We start from the raw sequence: 24,833 nt of genomic DNA, 5'->3' as shown, positions 1-24,833 counted from the left end.
TGATGTGTTTTACTTTATATATATATATATATATATATATATATATATATATATATATATATATATATATATATATATATATATATAAGGGCTGCACAATATACCGTTTCAGCATCGATATCGCAATGTGCGTATCTGCATTAGTCACATTGCAAGATACGTAATGTTGAGTCTAAAATATAACTGACCAGAGCCACAGAACACGGGTGATTTGTAGAGTTTGCATGTGTTTTTAACGCCTGAGACTGAGGATTTCAAGAGAGTTTAGAACATTTGAGCTCCAAATATTATGTTTGGAGGTGTAACAAACATTTATTATATTAAGCTATTTATACAGAATTGATACGATTTAATCAACAACAAAAACTTTTTCTAACTAAGAATTTTTGTCTTGTTTCGAGTCCAAATATGTACATTTCAAAGCAAAAACAAGATTATTTTACTACCCATTGGCAGATAATGTTGCTTGTTTTAAGGGGAAAAAAGTATTAATTTTGTCTAAAGGTGAAAACAAAACAATAGTTTTACTTGATCTAAGAATTTGTAGATATTTGGACTAGAAACAGGCCAAACGCAAAGGAAGAAAAGCATTATTTGCATTGTGATTATTCTATTTTTGTATTTAATTACTGTTAGACTCCACAGAAATCAGCCAAACAGAGCTATTCAAACCATCTAATACATGTAATATCGCAATATCAGATTTCTCTAATATTGTGCAGCCCTAGTATGTATATACAGTTAAAGTCAGAATTACTAGCCCCCCTTTGAATATTTTTTCTTTTTTTTAAATTTCCCAAATGATGTTTAACACAGCAAGGAAATTTCCACAGTATGTCTGATAATGTTTTTTCTTCTGGAGAAAGTCTTATTTATTTTATTTTGGTCAGAATAAAAGCAGTTTTATATTATTTTTAAACCTCATTTTAAGGTAAAAATGATTAGCCTCTTCAAGCTATATATATTTTTTAGATTGTCTACTTGCCTAATTACCCTAACCTGCCTAGTTAATCTAATTAACCTAGTTAGGCCTTTAAATGTCACTTTAAGCTTTATAGAAGTGTCTTGAAAAATATCTAATATTATGTACTGTCATCATGGCAAAGATAAAATAAATCAGTTATTAAAAATGAGTTATTAAAACTATTATGTTTAGAAATGTGTTGAAAAAAAACATTCTCATCAGAAACAGAAAATGGCGTAAAAATAAACAGGGGTTTAATAATCCAGACTTCAACTGTATATATAAATGTTTGATCATGTCCTTAATGAATAAAAAAAACGAATGCTACTTTTGATTGACAATGTATAACAGCTACTACTCAAAAACATGAAGCAGCACTGCTATTCAAATCAGCAGAATTATAGTTTTACAATATCACTGATTTAGTGTATTTGAGATCAGAAAAGACTTCTCTAAAAATAACTTGAATAATCAAAGCAGTCCCAAACTTTTCAACTGTAGTGTAAACACTTAAATGTTACTCTAAAATATCTTGCTATATTAAAAGTATTTGCATATACGATGACAAATTCTTCCCTCTAGCTGCCTTGTTTATGTTGTTTTTTCATTTAAACCAAGCTACTTTTAACATTTACTTTTATACAAATTATATTTCTCTTTCTATGTTCCATAAAAATATCGTATTTTGCGACCGGAACAATAAAATCACACTGTCCTCCGCTGTGGAGGACTTTTAGCCCCGCTGTACCCTAATAACGCAGCACCTTGCGTTTGCAGAGGTGCCATCATCGTAGTGATTATTGTACGACTGTCTGGCACTGTACACGATTTACACGTCTGTGAAAATCTTTTTAATATTCACGCAGTTTTGATTGTTCTGGTTGGAGTAGTTTGGCTGTTTGAAAGCACTATTTATTCCTTCCTCAATGACCATATATTCCGATTTGCTGAGGGAGGACGTGCTTTGTGTCCGTTTCAGATCTTCTGTGGAGTTGAGATGCTGACAGCTGCCAACGTGCAGGTATTGTGCGTGCTCTTCCCCATCGGTCTCCCGGTGGTAAAAGTAATTGAAATTGGACACAATGACAGGTACGGGCAGCGCAATGGTCAATACACCGGCGATGGCGCACAAAGAGCCAACAATCTTCCCTCCGATGGTCACTGGATGCATGTCTCCATAGCCCACTGTAGTCATGGTTACCACAGCCCACCAAAAAGCATCAGGGATGCTGCTGAAGCTGGATGTAGGGTCATCCGCCTCAGCAAAGTAGACGGCGCTGGAAAACAAGATGACCCCAATGAAGAGGAAGAAGATGAGGAGTCCCAGTTCCCTCATGCTGGCTTTCAGAGTCTGGCCAAGGATCTGCAGGCCTTTAGAGTGACGTGAGAGCTTGAAGATGCGAAAGACCCTCACCAGACGGATCACTCGGAGGATGGCCAGCGACATGGCTTGTTGACCGTTGCCTTGTCTTTCAGCCAGCTCCGTCCCCAGAGTGATGAAATAGGGAATAATAGCCACAATGTCAATGATATTCATGATGTTTTTGGAAAAAGTAGCCTTGCTGGGGCACGCGAAGAAGCGCACGAGCAGTTCAAAAGAGAACCAGATGATGCAAAGGGTCTCGATTACAAAGAAAGGGTCTGTGAAAGTGCTGGACACGAACGGGCCAGTGACGTTTGCGATAGGAGACACAGTAGTCGGGTCCTTGTCGTCCCTAAACTCGGGCAGCGTCTCCAAACAGAAAATCACAATGGAAATCAAAATGACCAGAACGGACACGATCGCGATGCCCCTCGCAGGACCGGAGCTCTCGGGGTACTCAAACAAAAGCCAAACCTGTCTCTGAAATTCGTGGTCTGGCAGAGGTCGCTCCTCTTCCTTGATGAAGCCCTCGTCCTCGCGAAATTTCTCCATGGCTTCCTCTCCAAGTTGGTAGAAGCGGATTTCCTCCGAGAAGATGTCAATGGGCACGTTCACGGGTCTGCGAATACGCCCCCCGGACTGATAGTAGTAGAGAATGGCATCGAAGCTCGGTCGGTTCCTGTCAAAGAAATACTCGTTTCTCAGCGGGTCAAAGTAGCGCATCCTTTTCTTCGGGTCCCCGAGCAACGTGTCCGGGAACTGGTTGAAAGTTTTGAGCTGGGTCTCGAAGCGCAGCCCGGAGATGTTGATGACCACCCGCTCGCAGCACTCGTGGTCGGGCTCGTAGCGATCTAGCGACAGGTGACTGGGCAGCGCCGCCGTTTCCTCCAGCATGTTATCGCAGGCGACCACCGTCATGATGTCCTTCTCGGTCTCCGCGTACCCGTGGTTGTCGGCGTTGTTCCCCCGGTGGCTGGCTGAGGGTGAGTCGATGAGGTTGTAGTGGTCATCCATACAGGTGAGGAGACGGAGCGGCAGAGGGCGACCCGCCTCCCCTACCTAACATCGGGTGAACTGACGGGCTTCTCTGTCGTGCGTTCTCTTTTCGCTTCTTAACACACTGTCGCCGCCCCACCGAGCTTTATAAACACATGTCTACTCCCGCCCACGGCGAGCATATGCCTGACACATTTCCAGCACTCGCCCAATCGGAGCGCAACTAGACAGGAGCATCGATCCTTGGTGAGCGCGCCTGTGTTTTGCCTCGCGCGCACGACGCGAATCATTCACAAAGTACAAAACACGTCTCGAGCTCTGCAACAATAGCAAAGGCGCACTCTCACACACAGTGTGTGAAGTAGACGAAGACCTTTGAAAACAGCATCTGCTCTTTATCTACAGGTTCTTTCCATGCTACCAATATCGGATTTTTTCACCTGTCGCAGTTGCAAACTTGCAAGTCTTGATAATTACATTGCAAAATAAGTCCCTTTGTCGATACTGAAGGGAAAGCAAACTGTTGCTATGGTTACCTCATTACGCCAACGTCATGTGACGATTTATATATTAAGACTGCAAGCATTAAGACCCATTCCATGATGACTTGCAATGATAGGCTGATCGAGGAACTTATTTCCACACATCAAGGATGTCACTTGTGCTATCTATTTTAACATAGTGTGAAAGTTTATAAGAAATATTATGATGTCGTTTCGAATTTGTTTAAACGGCTCACGTTTGTCATTCTTGCAAAAAGAGCTTAACGTAAATAACACTTTCCAGTTTTAACACACTGGAATGATTGCTATTTAACGCATGAATGATTTTCTCGGGCTTTGCCTGAGTGGAGCGTTGATTGGCTGCACGTTCCTGGGAAGCCGCGGAGCTCTCCAAGGTGCTGAAGATGTGCACGCGCTTCCAAGAGCGCGCAAGAGGAAAACACGAAGAGATTGACCTGCATCTGCTGAATTAAACCTCGTCTTCACAAGTAGACGTTTGTACCGCGCTCTTTAGTCATTTTCTGAGTCTAGCACTGATTCTGTCAGCAAATCAAAGATGCACTTGTAAAATAGGGGTATCATGTAAAGCCAAAAGGTGACGACATGAAAGAACCATTTTGGTTACCTAAAGATCTCTAATCATTTTTTAAACTGTGGTGTCCCCACACAGCAACAAAAACACAAACACATGTCTTTAAACTTGTATACACACTCAAATTTATACTTAAACATTCGAAAATTTACATTAAAAACACGAACATGTATAGTCTGCATGAGCATTCCTAATTTTAGCATTTACAAAAGGTATGAAATAAAACCCTCTCTGCACCTCTAGAGACAGACAGTTCTCAGTGCTGCATCTTGTGTTTGTACCTGCAGCTGCTGGAGCCTCTGGAGCAGTGCTGGATCATGCTACTTTACCTTTTGTGACATTTCAGCATTGAACCTCCATGTGCAATGCAGTAGAAATGAGTAATTTAAAGAAAGAAACTCATGACCTACCATTAAGACAATGAGCTAGTGAAGCACCCTTCATAATGTTTACAAATTACAACCAAAATGTGGATTTAACTTACACTATATTTTATGGTGACAAAATCTGAGCCTTACTGTCAGTATAAATTAAAGATGTTTGTGGTTATTAGGAGTAAATGATTGTACTTTTGAACAAAAACTTTTTGTTAACATAAAAAAACATTAAAGAATCCATCCAATAAAATGTTTTATGGCCTGTGGCTTAGTTATTTCACCCATTTTATATTATTCACTTTTTCAGAAATCACAGAATATCAGTCAGTTTTTGTTATTTCATATAGTAATGTACAGAAAATGAAAAACTGGCCAATTAAAAACACCAATACACCGAAATAAAGACTAAAGAGATACAGCGAAATTAACTTGGCAGCTCTCAGAGAGAACATCTGCAAGAGGGAAATGCCACAGCCATATCACCCTGCAGCCCAAGACTGGTTACACTGAAGCCTGGCCTGTACCTGGATGGGAGACCACATGGGAAAACTAGGTTGCTGTTGTAAGTGGTGTTAGTGAGGCCAGCAGGAGCCTCTCAACCTGCGGTCTGAGTGGGTCCTAATGCCCCATTATAGTGATGAGGACTCTATATTGTCAGTGAGCGCCGTCTTACGAATGAGACGTTAAACCGAGGTCCTGACTCTCTGTGGTCGTTAAAAATCCCACAACACTTCTCGTGAAAAGTAGGGGTGTAACCCTGGTATCCTTTCCAAATTCCCTCTCGACCCTCAACCATCATAGCCTCCCAATCATCCACATCCACTGAATTGACTCTATGACTGTATCACTTTCTCTCTACTCCACCTATAGCTGGTGTGTGGTGAGGGCACTGGCGCTGTTGTAGTGTGGCTGCCAAGTGGATGCTACACACTGGAGGTGGTGTAATATACACACACACACACACACACACACACACACACACACACACACACACACACACACACACACACACACACACACACACACACACACACACACATACACTGTATGTGTATATATATATATATATATATATATATATATATATATATATATATATATATATATATATATATATATATATATAAATAAATTATTAGCCTCCCTGAATTATTAGCCCACCCTGTTTATTTTTTCCCCCTATTTTTGTTTAACAGAGAGATTTTTCAACACATTTCTAAACATAATAGTTTTAATAACTCATTTCTAATAACTAATTTATTTTATCTTTGCCATGATGACAGTAAATAATATTTTACTAGATGTTTTTTAAGAGGCTTCTTTACAGCTTAAAGTGGCATTTAAAGGCTTAACTAGGTTAATTAGGTTAACTAAGCAGGTAATTAGGTGTTATTGTATAATGATGGTTTGTTCTATAGACTATCGAAAAAAAAAACAAGTTTAAAGGGGCTAATAATTTTGACCTTGACATGTTTTCTAAAAAAATTAATCTGCTTTTATTCTAGCCAAAATAAAATAAACAAGACTGTCTCCAGAAGAAAAAGTATTATCAGACAAACTGTGAAAATGTCCTTGCTCTGTTAAACATCATTTTGGGAAATATTTAAAAAAGAATAAAAAAAATCAAAGGGGAGCGAATAACTCTGACTTCAACTGTATGTAAATACACATTACATTACATAACAAGAAATGTATAAAAATAGACGAAACAATAAACAAAGATAACTGCGCTGAATTATAATAATTAATACATACAGTGAAATAAATGTGCAGTGCATGTAGCTGCGCAAACATAGTTGTGGAGAAGTTAAACGTTAGCCTCACTAATTGACGTGAACAACCAAAAATGTTTTTCAGATTCATGAACATAAGTTACCTGAAAGTGATGCACAGGATTCATCTGGTACTTTTTTTGGGCTCCAGACTGCAGTTGTCTTTTCTTTGGCATAGAGCAACTTGCATCTATAATAATCTTATGCTGCTAGCAGTTGCAAACGTAAGTAGACATGGGGCTGAAAACAAAATACATCACGTTTTTGCGTTCACCATCAAATGCTTTTTTTTAAATGTACTTATTAACATAATATCACTAAATCTTTATATACACTGTTTTTGTTATTATTACTAAATAAATATTACTGTTTTTAAGGAACTGAGATGGTGCCCCCCTACAGAGACATCCTGAATGAAAACCTGCGTCAGAGTGCTCTTGACCTGGGACGACGGTTCATCTTCCAGCAGGACAATGACCCAAAGCACACAGCCAAAATATCAATGAAGTGGCTTCACAACAACTCGGTGAATGTCCTTGAGTGGCCCAACCAGAGCCCAGACCTAAATCCTATTGAACACCTCTGGAGAGATCTGAAAATGGCTGTATACCGTCGCTTCACATCCAACCTGATAGAGCTTAAGAGGTACTGCAAAGAGAAATGGGCGAAAATTATTAAAGACAGGTATGGCAAGCTTGTGGCATCATATTCAAAAAGACTTAAGACACTGTAATTGCTGCCAAAGGTGCATCAACAAAGTATTAAGCAAAGGCTGTGAATACGTATGTACATGTGACTTTTCAGTTTTTTTTTTTTTTTAATAAATTTGCAACAATTTCAAAAAACTTTTTCACATTGTCATTATGGGGTATTGTGTGTAGAAGTTTGAGGAAATCAATAAATTTCATCCATTTTGGAATAACGCTGCAACATAAAAACATGTGGAAAAAGTGAGGCGCTATGAATATTTTCCGGATGCACTGTAAAATTCATTTTCCAGCATTTTGTGGAAAGAAGGGATTCATGAATGCCGAAGGTTCTGTTTTTAAAGCACATTCATTGTAAACTCTAGACTTTCTCAGCAAACATTCTCCATTTCTGTGTGTTCTTGCGGTGTTCAATAGAACAGTCTTCAGCACAGTGAAAGCAATAAAAGCAAATTTATACAGTTATGAAAAAATCTTTTCACAAGGACATGGATAAATCCTTCAAACAGTACTAAAATTGCTTTTTCTTTCCAGATTTGAGGAGACTGATGCTGTTAGCCTTGATGTGTCCCTTGCACTCAATCTTATCTTTAATAACGGAGCACTTTGACACAAGCTGGTGAGTAGCACAGAGACTCTCTTCATATTCAGCCTCCACTGTCGTCATCAAAAAGCTGTTAAGATGGCAGCTCTCCTACACCAACAGCTTCCCAATCCCGCCCTCTCCCCTTCATCTCATTCATTTTGATTGAATTTTTTAGGTTTATTTGACTGGGGCGATGCACAATAATGATTCAGAAATATACAACGTGCTGGAATTAGCCAATTTGACCATGGTCTCATCCACTCCTCCAACTTTTACCTGGTTATCATATTTTAGAGTCATTACCAATAGGCTCAACAGTGTAAAAGGCAATACCATTCAAAGTTGGATTAATACTGATGCGATGTTGCTGGACAAACAGAAAAAGCTGAGATTTAATCACACTCAAGATCGCTAACACGGCTAGTAAGATTATAATGGACCCCCAGAAGCAGCTTGTGGAACTGTATATTGACCTTATTCTAAAATGCGGAAGTGCGCCTGTTATCGCGATTGTCTTAGAACTTCCGATTCAGTCGCCTATGGGAGAAATGACAATGAATAATAAACGACAGAAAATGGTCAAACTGCTTGGTCTACAAACAAATGTTTGCATGACTATACAGACCAATTAGAATAATATAATAAAAAATATCAAATTGCAACATCAAGCAGCGTAACAAGCAGTTTTTAACTTAAAAAAATGAATGGAAGTGAATGAGACCGGAAGTCTCGAGCCAAAAAGATTCAAATGGCAGCGCCCGTTCATCGGCGGAGAATAAGGTGTAGGAAGCTTTGTGTTTGTGCTCTGTGTTTGTGTTATTGTATTTGTGATGTTTGGGAGGCCAAAAATGACTTTCCGCAGGTGTGGACAGTAAAGTTTTCTATTCTTTTTATCTCTACATAATAAATATACATTTCAAAATACATATAAAATGTACTGCATTTCTAAAAAACAACAACAACTTAACAGTCCACCAACAAATAATACCATAATTGATAAAGTATTATTTTTTTCTGTAAATCATTTATATATATATATCATTTCATATATATATATATATATATATATATATATATATATATATATATATATATATATATATATATATATATGTATATATATATATATATATATATATATATATATATATATATATATATATATATATATATATATATATATATATATTGGAAAGCACAGTGGTGGAGTGGGTAGTAGCATAATCACCTCAAAGCAAGAAGGTTGCTGGTTCGAGCCTCGGCTGGGTCAGTTGACATTTCTGTGTGGAGTTTGCATGTTCTACCTGTGTTCGCTTGGGTTTCCTCCGGGTGCTCCAGTTTCCCCCACAAGTCTAAAAACATATGGTAAAGGTGAATTGGGTAAGCTAAATTGCCCGTAGTGTATTTGTGAATGAGTGTGTATGGATGTTTCCCAGTGAGGGGTTGCGGCTGAAAATGCTGAAAATGAATATACTATATTGAATTATACTATACATTATACTATGCATTATTTAACATAGGTAAATGAATAAAATTCCACTATAGTTTTTTAGTTGTTTTATATGTATGAATTGTTGTGTTTATGTCTGAAACGAAACGTAATTTGAATTAAATATTAATCATTAAAAAAAATCTAAAACTCTTAATCTCTACATAATACATACGTATTACAAAATACACATGAATTCATTGCATTTTTAAAAGAAAACAAATAATATTATAGTATCTTTTTTTGGCAGATTGTAATTTTTTTAAGCAAATTATGCATTTTGAATAATCCTATACATTATACTGACAATTATTACAATCATATTATGAAACCAACTGAACACACACTCATCTAAAAAAACAGATATTCAACTGTCTGTCAAAATGACTAATAAATATCAACATGCAGGCAAGGACAACATAAGGACACATAAAAATAGCGTTAATCATTCAATCCTTATGCAAACCAATTCAAATCCCCATTCAAGCACAAACAAGGCCCTCAAATCAAGAGTCCGTAATCATGTTTGTGTATGTGCGTCCTGTCCTCATTCCTGAGCTCATGTTAAGCAATTCTCCCTTTGTGATAATGGCATGGCTTCTCGGCTGTGATGTGTTGCTGATGTCTGTGGTGATTGCACAAGCGAGGATTGGCCAGTCACAGATTAAACAGGTTATTTGCACAGCGGCAGCCGTCAGGGGAGCACAGGGCCGATTCATCTTTGTCAAAAGAAGAGCTCGAGCTAATTAAATATTCATGAGCAGTTTTGGTCATGCCCTCTGTATGAGTCTGCAAATAGTTATGCATTATTAATAAGAGTGAAACCGTTCACATTAAGCGTATAGCGGAAAAAAATACAGCAAGCACAAGCGTGTGGGAAATAAAATACAGATAATGTATACATCCACTCTGTTTGTCTAGACAGCCAGGCAAATATTAGCTGGGAGATTGTAAGGCGTCTGTGGCACTAATTTGTTGGTTGCTGGTGAGCGAAAGCTGAAATCGATAGGTTTGGGGTCACTGATCTGGAAGCTGCCGCTAGTGAATGTAAAAAAGCTGGAGATCATTACATGTTCACATTGGTCAAGGTCAGCACAGTATAACACATATTTTCATGCCTGTCAGTGGTCAGAGACGGGTTTAATAACAAGACAATTGCAACTGATATGTGTAGATATCTGAGTTTTTAGGATGTACTACTACTACTAAGTTATTTTTTAAATTATACTGTAAATACTCACAGGTCACTTAATTAGGTACACCTTACTAATTCTGGGTTTGACCCCTTTTTGCCTTCAGAACTGCCCTAATCCTTCATGGCATAGATTCAGCAAGATACTGGAAACATTCCTCAGAGATTTTGGACCATATTGACATAACAGCATCACGCAGTTGCACATCCATGATGCGAATCTCCCGTTCCATCACATCCCAAAGGTGCTCTATTTGATTGAGATCTGGGGACTGTGGAGGCCATTTGAGTACAGTGAACTTATTGTCACGTTCAAGAAACCAGTCTGAGATGATTCGTGCTTTATGACATGGTGCATTATCTTGCTGGAAGTAGCCATCAGAAGAAGGGTACACTGTGGTCATAAAAGGATGGACATCGTCAGCAACAATAATCAGGCAGGCTGTGGCGTTGACACGATGCTTAATTAGTATTAATGGGCCCAAAATGTGCCAAAAAAATATCCTCCACACCATTACACCAACACCATCAACCTGAAACATTGATACAAGGCAGGATGAATCCATGCTTTCATGTTGATGACCCTACCATCTTAATGTCGCAGCAGAAATCGAGACTCATAAGACCAGACATTTTTCCAATCTCCGTTGTCCAATTTTGGTGAGCCTGTGCAAATTATAGTCTCAGTTTCCTGCTCTAAGCTGACCATTCTCTGTAACCTTTAGGGATGGTTGTGCGGGAAAATCGCAGTAGATAAGCAGTTTCTGGAATACTCAGACCAGCCTGTCTGGCATTATCAACCATGCCATGTTAAAAGTCACTTAAATCATCTTTCTTCCCCATTCTGATGCTTGGTTTGAATTGCAGCAGATTATTGACCATGTTTACATGCCTAAATGCATTGAGTTGCTGCCATGTGATTAATTGATTAGAAATTTGCATTAACGAGCAGTTGGGCAGGTGTACCTAATAAAGTGGCTGGTGAGTGTATGTTAATTAGCAGTTTCCCCTATTTAGTGAATCGTGAGTATTTTCCCATTTACTTAGGATTTTAAACTGCATCTCCACATTCATTTTTGGAGTTAAAATGATAAATTATACATAAAGGGGGCAACACCAAAGCTCCAAAAATATAAATGTATTAACTTTTCACTTTGGTCTCCAAGAGGATTCAATTAAGAATTGAATATTCATCCATTTCTTCAATGTTTAATTAGATGTGGTTGGGTAAAAGTTTTTGGCAATATTCTGTTATTTTGTTTTCTTTATTTAAGGTTTAGTGTTGTCAGATCACACTCTCCACGTCAGATAATAAGCCAGTAATAACAATGCCAGATCCTGCCTGTTTCTCTCGGTATCCAAACAACAAGCCACCGGTCCGCCCAACACCCAAACTTGTTAACCAGTATTCACCTGAATTAACAATCTCTTATCATTATAGGAGTTGACTGAGAAAGCTAGAGAGGAGCAGAAGCAGGAGACATGATGATAAAGTAAGAGCGGAGTTTATTGAATGATCTTAGTTGCCTATGATGGAAATGAAAAATCACTGCTTCGCAACATTGTCCAGAGACAATACAGACCTTGAAATGAAGACATTCTCTATCTCTTACTCATGAAAACAAGTGCCGCTTGAACTCACACAGTTAGATGTTTATAAAAACGTAGAAAAATGTAATAATAATAAAGCAACAATTATAGGAAAATGGTAATAATGAAATTTAAAACTTAATAAAATGACAAATAACAATCAATAATAATATAATAATTAACTAATGATTAATAAAATAATATAAATGACCAATGATCATATGATCAAATATAATAATTAAACGAATAATTAATGAATATAAACAAATGAAAATAAGACACAACACAAATCAATCGTTGCTTTCTTAAAACAACACACACGTAGTAAGATTCTTCAGTGTATAGGATTTGTAGGTTGTGTTCAGTTCATTCATTCATTTTCTTTTCGGCTTAGTCCCTTTATTCATCAGGGGTCGCCACAGTGGAATGAACCTCCAACTTATCCAGAATATGTTTTATGCAGCGGATGCCCTTCCAGCTGCAATCCATCACTAGGAAACACTCATACACACTCAATCACACACATACACTATACAGACAATTTAGTTTACCCAATTCACCCCCAGCACATGTCTTTGGACTGTGGGGGGAAACCGGAGCACCCGGAGGAAAGTCACGTGAACACACAGAAATGCCACCTGACTCAGCCGAGGCTCGAACCAGCCGCCTTCTTGCTGTGAGGCGATTGTTCTGCCCAGTACGCCACCACGTCGCTTTGGGTTCAGTTAATTCATTCATTCATTTACTTTTCAGCTTAGTTCCTTTAATAATCTGGGGTCGCCACAGTGAAATGAACCGCCAACTTATCCAGCATATGTTTTACGCAGCGGATGCCCTTCCAGCTGCAACCCATCTCTGGGAAACATTCATACACACTCATTCACACTCATGGAAAATTTTGCCAACTCAATTCACCTAAACTGCATGTCTTTGGACTGTGGGGGAAACCGGAGCACCCAGAGGAAACCCATGCAAATGCAGGGAAAACATGCAAACTCCACACAGAAACGCCAACGACCAAGCCAAGGCTCGAACCAGTGACTTTCTGTTCAATTCAGTTGTTTATTTTTCTTTTGTTGTGTGAGATTATGTGATGATCCAGAGGAGGATAAAGAGTAACATGCTGTGATCAGTATTGTCTGATGAAGAGTCGGTGTGCTCGAAACGTCACATGCTTTGTGATGGCTTTTTTAAGTTAACAAATGTATCATTTTTTTATTTTTAGATCTGAGCTTTGGTGTTGCCGCCTTTATGTATGAATTTTGTACCTTTTGTTGTTTGGCTGAGCACCCGTTTAGATTGATGTTAATTTTTTATGCATTTTTTCCTAAGAATGAAATGTAACTTGCAGTTTGAGAAAGTAGTAATCGAAATAAAGATGTAAGATAACTGAAATATTACTGGTTCCTCATGATTTACTAACCCAGAATATATATATTTATAATAACATTATACATTTAGTCACTTAGCAGACACTTTAGTCAAAAGTGGCTCACATATGAGTCACTTTTATGTAACATAAATGTACAAAAACACATTTTAGTTATTAAAAATGTCATTAAAAGTCAATTTGTTTTTATTTTCAACATCAGAAGATGTCGAAGTGGAGATCAGGTTCTTGTTATGTGATTTACAAATGTAAATAAACAAGAAATAGGGGCGGTACGGTGGCTTAGTGGTTAGCACTGTCACCTCACTGCAAGAATGTCACTGGTTCGAGTCCTGGCTGGTTTAGTTGGCATTTCTATGTGGAGTTTGCCTGTTCTCCTCAAGTTCACATGGGTTTCCTCTGGGTGCTCCGGTTTCCCCCACAAGTCCAAACACATGAGCTATAGGTGAATTGAATAAACTAAATTGGCTGTAGTGTATGTGTGTTAATGAGTGTGTATGGGTGTTTCCCAGTACTGGGTTGTAGCTGGAAGAGCATATGTTGTGTTTCATTCTGCTGTAGTGACCCCTGACGAATAAAGGGACTAAGCCGAAGGAAAATGACTGAATGAATGAATAAGATATACAGATGAAACTGGGGAACACATAAAATCCTACACTTTGAAAATAAACACACATGTGAAGTTAATAAAGATAAATTGGCCATTTCAAATAAACATATTTGTACTTAAGTAAACATAAATAAACCATCTTATTTATCTCGGTGCTGAAAAAATGCGAGACTATAGTCTGTAACGCGGATCAAGTGCTTTTATAAAATGGCAAAAGCCCACATCTCCCATCACCAAAAAAGGCTGCAAATCTTTAACAATAAACACCCGCTCTGCCTTTGTTATTTTTATGTGTCTCTCGAAACCAGTTGGGTATGTTTGCTTGACAGATTCAGCGAGGGATTGTTGCTATTTTGAGGACTTTATTACCTTCTCTGCTATTCTGCCTTCAGACAGTGATATTGCTGGGTGATGGCGCTGCAGATGTGCAGCCATGGTTATACGTGTAAAACAATGCTTGCACAGTTATTTTTTGTTCACCGTTTTTTTCTTTTATTGGCATTATACTGGAAGGCAAAACCTTAATGTCCTCACTCCGGAGATTTGAAAGAGGCCGGCGCTTTTTTGTACTGTTGCCTCACTTCGCCAGCGCTTCCTTGTACTGTTGCCTCAGCCTCACTTCACCGCTGCTCGCAATGTTAAAGTGTGGAATGATTGTCAAGCGCCCCCTAAATTTAGAGCACAGTGATTGGATATTTACTCACGGGGTGGAGTTTCCTTATCTCAGCTCATGGATTTAGAGGCACACACAGTCAATGCGGGAAGATATTAAACCCACATAAATTATTTAAACGCAAAACCGAGAAAACCGCAATTCACAAGCGCGTATTGAACCGTGGAGGTCGTACCGTATGGTTTAATATTATATTGAGAACCGTGGCATCCCTATAAATACAGCCTTGTGTTAAATGAGAAAAGCCCTATTTTAATATAGCTAAAAGAAATACTGTGGATTTTTGTTTCATTTTCAAATATTTCACAAATTATGTTTAACAGAGTCAGGACATTTTCACAGTAATTTCTATAATATTTTTTTCTTCTGGAGAAAGTCTTATTTGTTTTTCTTGGGCTAGAATAAAAGCAGTTTTTTTAAAACAATTTTAAGATCAATATTATTAGCCCCCTTATGCAATTTCCCCCCCAATTGTCTACAGAACAAACCATCGTTATACAATGACTCCCCTAATTACACTAACTTGCGAAATGAACCTCGTTAAGCCTTTAAATGTCATTTTAAGCTGAATAGTAGTATTTTGAAAAACATCTAGTAAAATATTGTGTACTGTCATCAAGGCAAAGTTAAAATAAATCCGTTATTAAAACATGTTTAGAAATGTGTTGAAAAAAATATTTTGTAGAGCTAATAATTCTGACATTAACTAAAAAAAGTCTAATATAATTATAAAAGTCTAGCTAATATAAAAGTCTAATATAATTATTTGTGTATTTGTCAGTTATTTCCAATAGAGATTGCAAAGTATGTGTGTACATATAACAGAATATAGACAAACAAACACAACTCTTCCTCTTTTTCTATGGAATAAAGCCACATGTTTTGGCAGTATTATTGAGAGTCTTCTTTTCTTACCCCTGCTAATTAGGCAGTGCTAGCAATCAGAACATCTGCTGCCATGGTAATCAGAAAACAAACACACGGCAATGACTTCCATGGGAGTAAATCTCTGACACCTCCTCAACCCTGCCAACCGTTTCAGCCTCTGGGGAGAAATGACACACACACAGGTAATCTCACACATACAGCGTGTGACATGGATGCACATTCACAGAACCTCACTGTTGCCTTGAAAACACTGCACCAGCTCACACATAAACAGTAGGTCCCTAATAGAAGTGAAAGAGCGTGCAAAATGAAGTGCTTTGTCTTTTTGTGATTGCGCCTTTTGTTTGTTTTTGTTGTTCTGGTTAAATGAGAAAAGCAAAACAAATAGCAGGAAGTGATTTGCATAAGCATCTTTACTTAGTTGCCAGATCGTGAGGCTTGTTGTCATCACAGTACTGTCTTTTTTTCTGTCAGATAAACAGTCGGAGTAGTTTTAAATTCTATCCTGGCTCTTGCTGGATGATGGTGTTGGATGGAGGCTTTTATTTTGAAACTTACATAAGTGCATAAATCTGTTGTCAAACTAACCCAGACGTCCATATTGGGGTTAAAAATGTGAAAATTAAAAATATTTTTGTTACAAAACACATTGAACTGGTGCTGTATGGATCAGTTTGACGACAGATTTAAATGCTTTTAAAAGCTTCAAAATAAAAGCCCCTATCCATCACCATTTGACAGCATGGAAGTTTTCACATTTTAAATTACTCTGACTATGTTAGTCTGACAGGACGGCATGGTGGCTCAGTGGTTAGAACTGTCGCAGAATTGGGCCAGTTGGCATGTCTGTGTGGAGGTTGCATGTTCTTCTTGTGTTGGCGTGGGTTTCCTCTGGTTTCCCCCAGTCCAAAGACATGTGCTCTAAGTGAATTGGATGAACTTTGTCCATAGTGTATGAGTTTGTGTGAATGTAAGAGTGTATGGGTTGTGGCTGGAAAGGCATCTGCTGTATGCCAGGATCCTTTGTATGGCAGTTGGTTGCTCTAACAAGGAGGCTTAAGACCATTGGCTCTAGCGTCTGTCTCTAGAGCTCCTTTAGAGGTCAGAGGAGTGAGGTTTACCTGCATTGGATTTCATTAGCTTGCCTCTATTACACTCACCCACTAAACCATACTCCCATCCTGGACGAGCTTCCAAACGTAATCCACCAGTACTACTTCACCCAACCTGGTCTGAGCTGGGATCGAACTGACAATTTTTTTATTTGAAAGTCAGTTGCTCTAACAAGAAGGCTTAAGACAATGGCCTCTAGCGTCTGTCGCTAGAGCACCTTTACAGGTCAGTGAAGAGTGAGGTTTACCTGCATAGCACTTCGCTAGCTGGCCTCCATTACACTCATCCCCTTAAACCTCACTCCCATCCTGGACGAGCCCCCACGTCTAACCCACAGGTCCAACTGTACCCTAAATGGCAGTTCTTTGCATGGGGGTCGGTTGCTCTAGCAAGAAGGCTAAAGACCGTTGGATCTAAAGTCTGTCTCTAGAGCACCTTTAGAGGTCAGAGGAGTGAGGGTTACCAGCAAAGCTCTTCACTAGCTGGCCTTCATTGCACTCACCCCCTAAACCTCACTCTCATCCCGGACGAACCCCCACATGTAACCCACCAGTCCTACTGCACCCAACCAGGTTTGAACTTGGATCGAACCAGCGATTATTTGTATGAAAGTCGGTTGCTCTAACAAGGGGGTTAAAAACCATTGCCTCTAGCGTCTGTTGCTAGAGCACCTTTAAAGGTAAGAGGAGTGAGGGTTACCTGCATAGCACTTTGCTAGCTGGCCTCCGTTAGACTCTCCCCCCTAAATCTCACTTCCATCCTGGACGAGCCCCCACGTGTAACCCACAGGTCCAACTCTGCATGTGAGTCGGTTACTCTAACAAGGAGGCTAAAGACCATTGGCTGTCTCTGAGCCCCTACATGTAACCCACCAGTCCTACTGCACCCAACAGGTCTGAACTGTATCGAACCATCGATTCTTTGTATGGCAGTCAGTTGCTATAACAAGGAGGTTTAGGACCATTGCCTCTAGAGTATGTCGCTAGAGCATTTTTAGAGGTCAGAGGAGTGACGTTTACCTGCAAAGTACTTCGCTAGCTGGCCTCTGTTACATGCCCCCCGTAAACCTCACTACCATCCTGGATGAGCACCCACATGTAACTCACCGGTCCGACTGCACCCAACCCAGTCTGAGCTGGGATCGAACCAGCAATTCTTTGTATGGCAGTCCTCTAACAAGGAGGCTAAAGACCATGGTCTGTACTGCTGTTGCTAGAACAACTTTAGTGGTCAGAGGAGAGAAATTTACCTGGATAGCACTTTGCTAGCAGGCCATAATGCTGACTTAATTTTGCACCATGATCTTAAGTTATATTGTTGCAGTTTTGGCTTTGGTACTGACTAATCTATTGTGCATATACTGTACACAAATTGTATAGCATCCTACAGAAAGCATTCATTTAAAAGAGAGATCTGTAAGAGGCGTACATGCAACATAAGCTAATTAGGTTGCGTATATAATATGTAAGAGGTGTATTTCTGCCTAGCGTAAATGAGCGCATCTATATTTGGCTGCTGTTAGAGATGTTAAAAGGTGAAGGTCAGGGGAAAGGATGCAGACTAGATTAGAGACTGTATTTCACCTCTTTATTTCTCTCCTCTTTAGCTCTGTCACTATAATGAATGGACTTTGGTTATGTCCTGACATGCCCTTGGGTGCATGCGACTTTCATGCTCCTCCTGACACTCGGCTCATCCATTCTTCCACAACATCAGTGAGAGTTTTCTACTATTGCCAGAGGACATCGACTGTTTCAATCCATCAGCAGCAGATGAAGAGCGCTCGGCGTGGAGTTCACATCCGTCAGCACAGCCAACAAGCGGACCAAATACATCCGAACGTCTGGCATCAGGCATGTCTATGAGAATCACTCTACGGTTAGTCGTACGAAAGCAAACACAAGGATGACATTTCCTTTATTCTGTGGCTGGAAAAAATATTCATTTGCTGCTATTTCGCAGAGAGAGAGAGATGCTTTGTAGTGACTCATGGTGACTGACGCTGACTTTCACTTCTAACAATAAAGCCGAGACTCAGTGGAGTATTATTTTGAATGCCGTGTGATGAACATGCCAATTAAGTGCTAATATACAGTTCTTTTTAGTATTTTCTTACAGCAGCACCAAATGAAGAGTTTCCATGCTGTTTGGCAAACAACAGAATTTGTTTTAATGAATTATTCATGTGGTTGTAGGAGCAGATGATTTGATTTGAAAGACATGGACACGATGAGGGAGAAAAGTTTTCGTGTTTCTGAAAAATTCCCTTTTTCCAAAATTGCCAATATTTGAAGTTTAAGTATCAGTTCCCACTATTAACTTCTGATTTATTGCCTGCTTCTTATAATTGCCTGTTTATTAATACTTATAAAGAATGATCTTAATTAACACTCTTAATCCTACCCAATACCTAAACCCAACTAATAACTTACTAATAAGTAGCAAATTAGTAGTTCATTGAGCTACAAGGGATTCGAATGACATCCCAGCAGGCGTGTAATTTTATAATGCTGGGAGCTAGCTAAGTCAGGCTCTGTCCAGTCAATACCTGGATGGGAGACCACATGGGAAAGGTAATTTGCTGCTGGAAGTGGTGTTAGTGAGGCCAGCAAGGATCTGTGTGGGTCCTGATGCCCCAGTATAGTGACGAGGACTGCTCAGTGAGCGCCGTCTTTCCTGACTCTCTGTGATCGTTAAAAATCCCAGGATGCCCTTTCCAAATAGAGCAGGGGTTAAACCCCGGGATCCTGGCCAAATTTGCCCACTGGCCTTTGGCCATCATTGTCTTCTCATCCTATCCCCATGTCATAATTGGCTTAATCTCTCTGTCTCTTCTCCACCGAACAGCTAGTGTGTGGTTTCCGGTCTGGTGCAATATGGCTGCTGTTGCGTCATCCAGGTAGATGCTGCACACTGGTGGATGATGAGGAGATTCCCCCAATGTGTAAAGCACTTTGAGTGTCCAAAAATTATTATTAGTATTAGTATTATTAGTATTAGAAATATTATTATTATTATTATACGACGTTGATCTTTAGTTCTATTTTGGTTACAAAATTTAAAGTCAGTTTGCTGCCTAATACCAACATCAGCTGAAAACTAATACCAATGTAATCTGGCATTGATATTTGGTTGTTTTTAGGCTGTTGCATTAACTAAAACTTAACATCATTTTAATGTCATGATATGAGATCCATAAAACACCGAAGTCTAACATTAGTAAATGTTTATCTTTGGTTGGTTTTATGTTGTGTTTTTGCTTGACTAAAATTCAACGTCACTTTATTGTCATAATTAGACATTCATACTACGCAAAAGCTAACATCAACAGCTGTTAATGTTTGGTTGATTTTATGTAAAGCAGACTCATTCTGAAAATCAAGAGTTATGTAGCCAGAGCTATGTATGACTGCATTTTGTCTTTAAAATGAACACTATGGGGCGTATGATGGCGTTCCATTTCTCGCTAACCAGCGGACCACTAACCTCCACGTGAACAGCTTGTCCACTGTTACCACTTTGTCGGTGACTCGCCGCACACCTTGACGGACTTGTGACCTTTAGCGAAGTTGACAGCGACAATGGGGTTTGAATCCGGTGAAGAACAGTTTCAGAAAGCAGGTAAGACAAAAGCAGAAGCCAGAAAATAAAAGAAGTAAATAAAAGGGTGAGAATGTGGTAAGATTTAAAAACATAGAAGAAGAAAAAAACAGGTGGCTGCGAGGGCTTTTCTTTTTTTCTGGATTGCTTTTCAAAACACTGTCTGTTGGGTTTAGGGAAGTGGGTGGATGGGCTAATCAGTGCTTTTGAAAACACTATAGGTTGGGTTTAGGGTCAGTCAGTTGACAGTGGCCTCTGGTGGATTTACGCCAGAACAGCAGGCGAATGGCACTGACTAGAGAAATTTGAGATCTCAAAAAGCGTACATATCGGCCTCTGGTGGATTCGGGACAACAAAAACTGCAAAAAAAAAAAAAAAACGTAGCTCCTGGGACATATTTGGGGCTTTCAAGAAATGTATATTAGGGTAGGTTTTCAGAATCACTAAAAATCATATTGACATTTGTGATGTGCGATACCACTGGTTTCAGTAACAAGTAGTGTACTTAAAAGTGTCTTTTTGTACTGATTACGGGTTATTTTTGTTTATTGATGAAAAATTATCATACAAAAAAGAGCCAACTGACATATTTACATATTGTATATTTATTGACAGCATCCGAGCATGTGTATCTTAAAATGCCAGCCTGAACATCTTAACATAAAACTATAAAACATTCACACTTTTCAGTTTAGTGATGTGTCAATCCGGTCCCCTTGAAGATTCTTAACCTTTGTCGTTTGTTTTATCATTGTCACAAAAACCCAAGCCCCAAAAATACAGCAATATTTTCTCACTCTGTACCTGCATAGTGCCTGCCTGCTGCACCTAAGGACTCTGCAAGCGATATCTGTCTCGCCCCAGCAGCACCTGTGCCTCTCCTTTCCTCCTCTTCTGACTGTCTAGTCATGGCGTAGTCTTATTCAGTCTTGTGATTTATATGTAGATGTTTGATTTGGTGTGTGGTTTTACCAAAGTACCTCACTGTTTTGTGTGTCACAAACAGCATCGTTTGAGTTTATAGTAGTGAAGAAGCTCCACACAAAACTTCGCTTGCGGTCAACAGCGTGACTGAACAACATGTACCAGCGAACTGAGTGGCTTGCTAGTGTGCTCTGCAGTTGTACAGTGCCATATTACACACATAACTTGGCAGACAGAAGAACAAGTAGTTTCGACTAATTCGGCATTATTCAGGTAAATTAGGGTAATTGTGGTTACTTTCTACTGTAATTCTATTTCCAATAAATATGTGCTCCAAATTCCTGAAATATCAATATTTTGATAAGATAATCAATTCTAGAACAAACAAAGCTGGTATTGGAGATATCGATATTTTACTATCAATTCGCACAACACTAATTAACATTGAAGTCTGGTTCATGGCCCTTTAAGGCAATTCTGAAGGCAAAATGTAGGGCTAATAATAATAAGCAATATAAAGTTTATATGAAGCAAATTAGTTCCCTGGTGCAAAACACCTCAAGCATCTTAATCAGCGCACGCAGTGCTTCAAAACAACTGGATCACTGCACCCTCCCCCAATTCCTCCTATTGGAGCTGTCAAAGGCAGGCAAGCCTAGACACACATGCAATCTGCTCCACAGACAGGGGGGAAAGGATCCCCTACCCATGTGTCCCATTTATCACACACATTGATGCACAAGCAGACAACTTTCCCTCAATGCAAACCTACAATATGCAACACTTTGCAATTGACAGACATACTCCAGCAGCATCCATTTGTGCACATAAAAAAGCCACATGCATGCTCCTGAATAATGCATGCACACATCTAACCCATAATCCACCCACACAGAAATTGAGAAGGGTTTTCCCCTGGTGCAGAATTAGAGCGCTCACGCTTCCCAGCCCCCTCTTCCCTTTTTACCTCTCCGTTACTGCACCTCGGAGCTGGGAAACACTGGCAGCTGAGCGCCTCGTATTGCACTGCCAGACCACGTGCTCCTATTCATTATGTAGAACGAGATTACCCTGGACAATCTCGACAGGCTTTGAGCCATAACATAACACAAATACATGACCTGTGTTTATATGTGCATGTGCCAGGCTATTACCAATAAACAATTTCCTGCAGAACCTCCACCTGCAGCTCAACATCAATGCTGGGTTGCATAACATATAGGGACCGCCGTAAGCAGAACACATGAGCACATACAACAATTACGGTTTATCGCTGTGAATTATGCAAAAAGAGCAGAGCAGGGTTTTTTTCTTGAAGGAAGCTAAACGGCGAGCTGAGGGAATGTGATAAGAAAGGGCGTGAGTGATGAAAAAAAGCATGAAATATTTCCATATGTAAAGCACAATCTGAAAATAGCACAAAAATAGATGGCACTAGGATGCCAAGTTGCCATGATTGGTTTTTAGGGTATACACGACCTGACAAATGTCTTGTCTTTAAACCCAATTGTAAGAACAACAAATAATAACTTCACTTCTACAGTAGTTGATCATTTGGAAAATGGGCAGAAGGTAGATTTTTCAGATTAATTATTTGATGAACTGCATCCCAATCATCACAAATACTGCAGAAGACCTACTGGAAACCATTTGTATAGATTCAACAAGGTACTGGAAATATTCCTCAGAGATTTTTATCCATGTTGACTTGATTGCATCACGCAGTTGCTGCAGATTTGTCACCTGTACATACATGATGCCAATCTCCCGTTACACCACAGGTGCTCTATTGGGTTCAGATCTAGTGACAGTGGAGGCCATTAGAGTATAGTGAACTCATTTTCATGTTTAAGAAACCAGTATGAGATGATTTGAGCTTTATGACATGACACATTATCCTGCTAGAAATAGCCATCAGAAGATGGATACACTGTAGTTATAAAAGGAATGATCAGCAACAATACTCAGGTAGGCTGTGGCATTGACTCGATGCTCAATTGGTACTAATGGGCCCAAAGTGTGCCAAGAAAATATCCCCCACAACATCACACCACCACCAGCAGCCCAAAGCGTTGATACAAGGCAGGATGGATCTATGTTTTCATGATGTTGATGCAAAATTCTGACCCTACCATTAGAATGTCTTAGCAGAAATTGAGACTCATCAGACCAGGCAACATTTTCCAATCTTCTATTTGTCCAATTCTGGTGAGCCTGTGCAAATTGGAGCCTCAGTTTCCTGTTCGTAGCTGACATAAGTGTCACCCGGTGTGGTCTTCTGCTGCTGTAGCCCATCCGCCTCAAGGTTGGACAAGTTGTGCATTCAGAGATGCTCTTCTGCAGACCTGGGTTGTAACGTGTGGTTATTTGAGTTACTGTAGCCTTTATATCAGCTTGAACCAGTCTGGCCATTCTCCTCTGACTTCTGGCATCAACAAAGCATTTGCGCCCACAGAACTTCCGCTCACTGGATATTTTCTCTTTTTTTAACCATTCTCTGTAAACCCTAGAGATGACTGTGTGTGAAAATCCCAATAGAACAGCAGCTTCTGAAATACTCAGACCAGCTCGTCTGGCACCAACAACCATGCCACATTCAAAGTCACTTAAATCACCTTTCTTCCCCATTCTGATGCTCGGTTTGAAGTGCAGCAGTTCGTCTTGACATGCCTAAATGCATTGAGTTGCTGCCATGTGATTGGCTGATTAGAAATTTGCTTTAATGAGCAGTTCAACAGGTGTGCCTAATAAAGCAGCCAGTGAGTGTATGCAGGAATAGTTGGCGGTTCAATCCGATGTGGCAACCGCTGATAAATACTAATCCAAAGAAAAAGGAATGAATTCTGTTAATGTTTTGCAGGCAGTTTTACTAAGTGCCCACTCTCTTTTTTTCTTTGCAGGTATTTTAGCAGTTTCTCTTTTATGTTTTGGATTGCTTGGATGGAGTTGCATGTGCATTTTAAGCAAATAGACATGCATAAACAGATAGAAGTGTTTGTTTAGCATTTTTACATCTGTAAACTTGCATTTCGATTGAAAGTAATTCCAGTCACAAACACACATCCACCAATAGTTTACGCACCAATTTCTGCTTGAAATGGAAAAAGTTCCATTTACACCACAATGGCATTTCGGGGCCCCAGAAAAGTCTTTCTGCATCAATCAGTCTCTTCCGGTCCGAGTGGGTGGTTTGTGGTCAGAAATAAACTGCTATATTATATGCAAAAACATGGTCTATACGTTTCTATGCTAGCGCTAATGAATCGAGAGTGTTCACAGCTGGCGTAGGTTAGGTAACGTGTTCAAACTGGCAATTGCGGCGAGCTGTGTGAAATGTTATCAGAATCGACTTTCTCCATAAAGAAACTGATTGCAAAGGAGTACATCGGGACTCCTGCTGGCTCCCGTTCCTGAACTAAAGCACTTAAAAGCCAATCTCTAATCAGTCTTCGGGTTTGTGCTAATATAATGACGCACTCGAGATATGTTGTGCAACTTGGATT

General features: G+C 39.4%; 1 protein-coding gene and 1 long non-coding RNA gene across 2 annotated transcripts in view; both read right to left on the bottom strand.

The window, feature by feature from the left end:
* Positions 1-219: 219 nt before the first annotated feature.
* On the bottom strand, positions 220-3,444 carry kcna3a (potassium voltage-gated channel, shaker-related subfamily, member 3a). The gene has a single exon (XM_087258068.1). It carries the CDS (start codon positions 3,339-3,341, stop codon positions 1,794-1,796), a length of 1,548 nt encoding a protein of 515 aa, XP_087114194.1. The 5' UTR covers positions 3,342-3,444; the 3' UTR covers positions 220-1,793.
* Positions 3,445-7,078: 3,634 nt separating this feature from the next.
* The window catches only part of LOC141386359 (uncharacterized), a 36,559-nt gene continuing 18,804 nt past the window's right edge, over positions 7,079-24,833 (bottom strand). Inside the window, exons 2-4 of the long non-coding RNA XR_015494265.1 lie at positions 15,720-15,849; positions 9,089-9,212; positions 7,079-7,215 (exon numbers count right to left, since the gene is read on the bottom strand). This is a non-coding gene — a long non-coding RNA (uncharacterized LOC141386359). The remainder of the gene's footprint in view (positions 7,216-9,088; positions 9,213-15,719; positions 15,850-24,833) is intronic.

This window comes from Danio rerio, chromosome 6, assembly GCF_052040795.2.
Source record: "Danio rerio strain M-AB ecotype USA chromosome 6, GRCz13ab, whole genome shotgun sequence".
In the NCBI taxonomy this organism is placed as follows: Eukaryota; Metazoa; Chordata; class Actinopteri; order Cypriniformes; family Danionidae; genus Danio; species Danio rerio.
This window is presented reverse-complemented; position numbering and strand designations above follow the sequence as displayed.

Coding starts and splice junctions, on each gene's coding strand:
- kcna3a (XM_087258068.1), bottom strand. CDS start 3,341: ATGGATGACCACTACAACCTCATCGACTCACCCTCAGCCAGCCACCGG.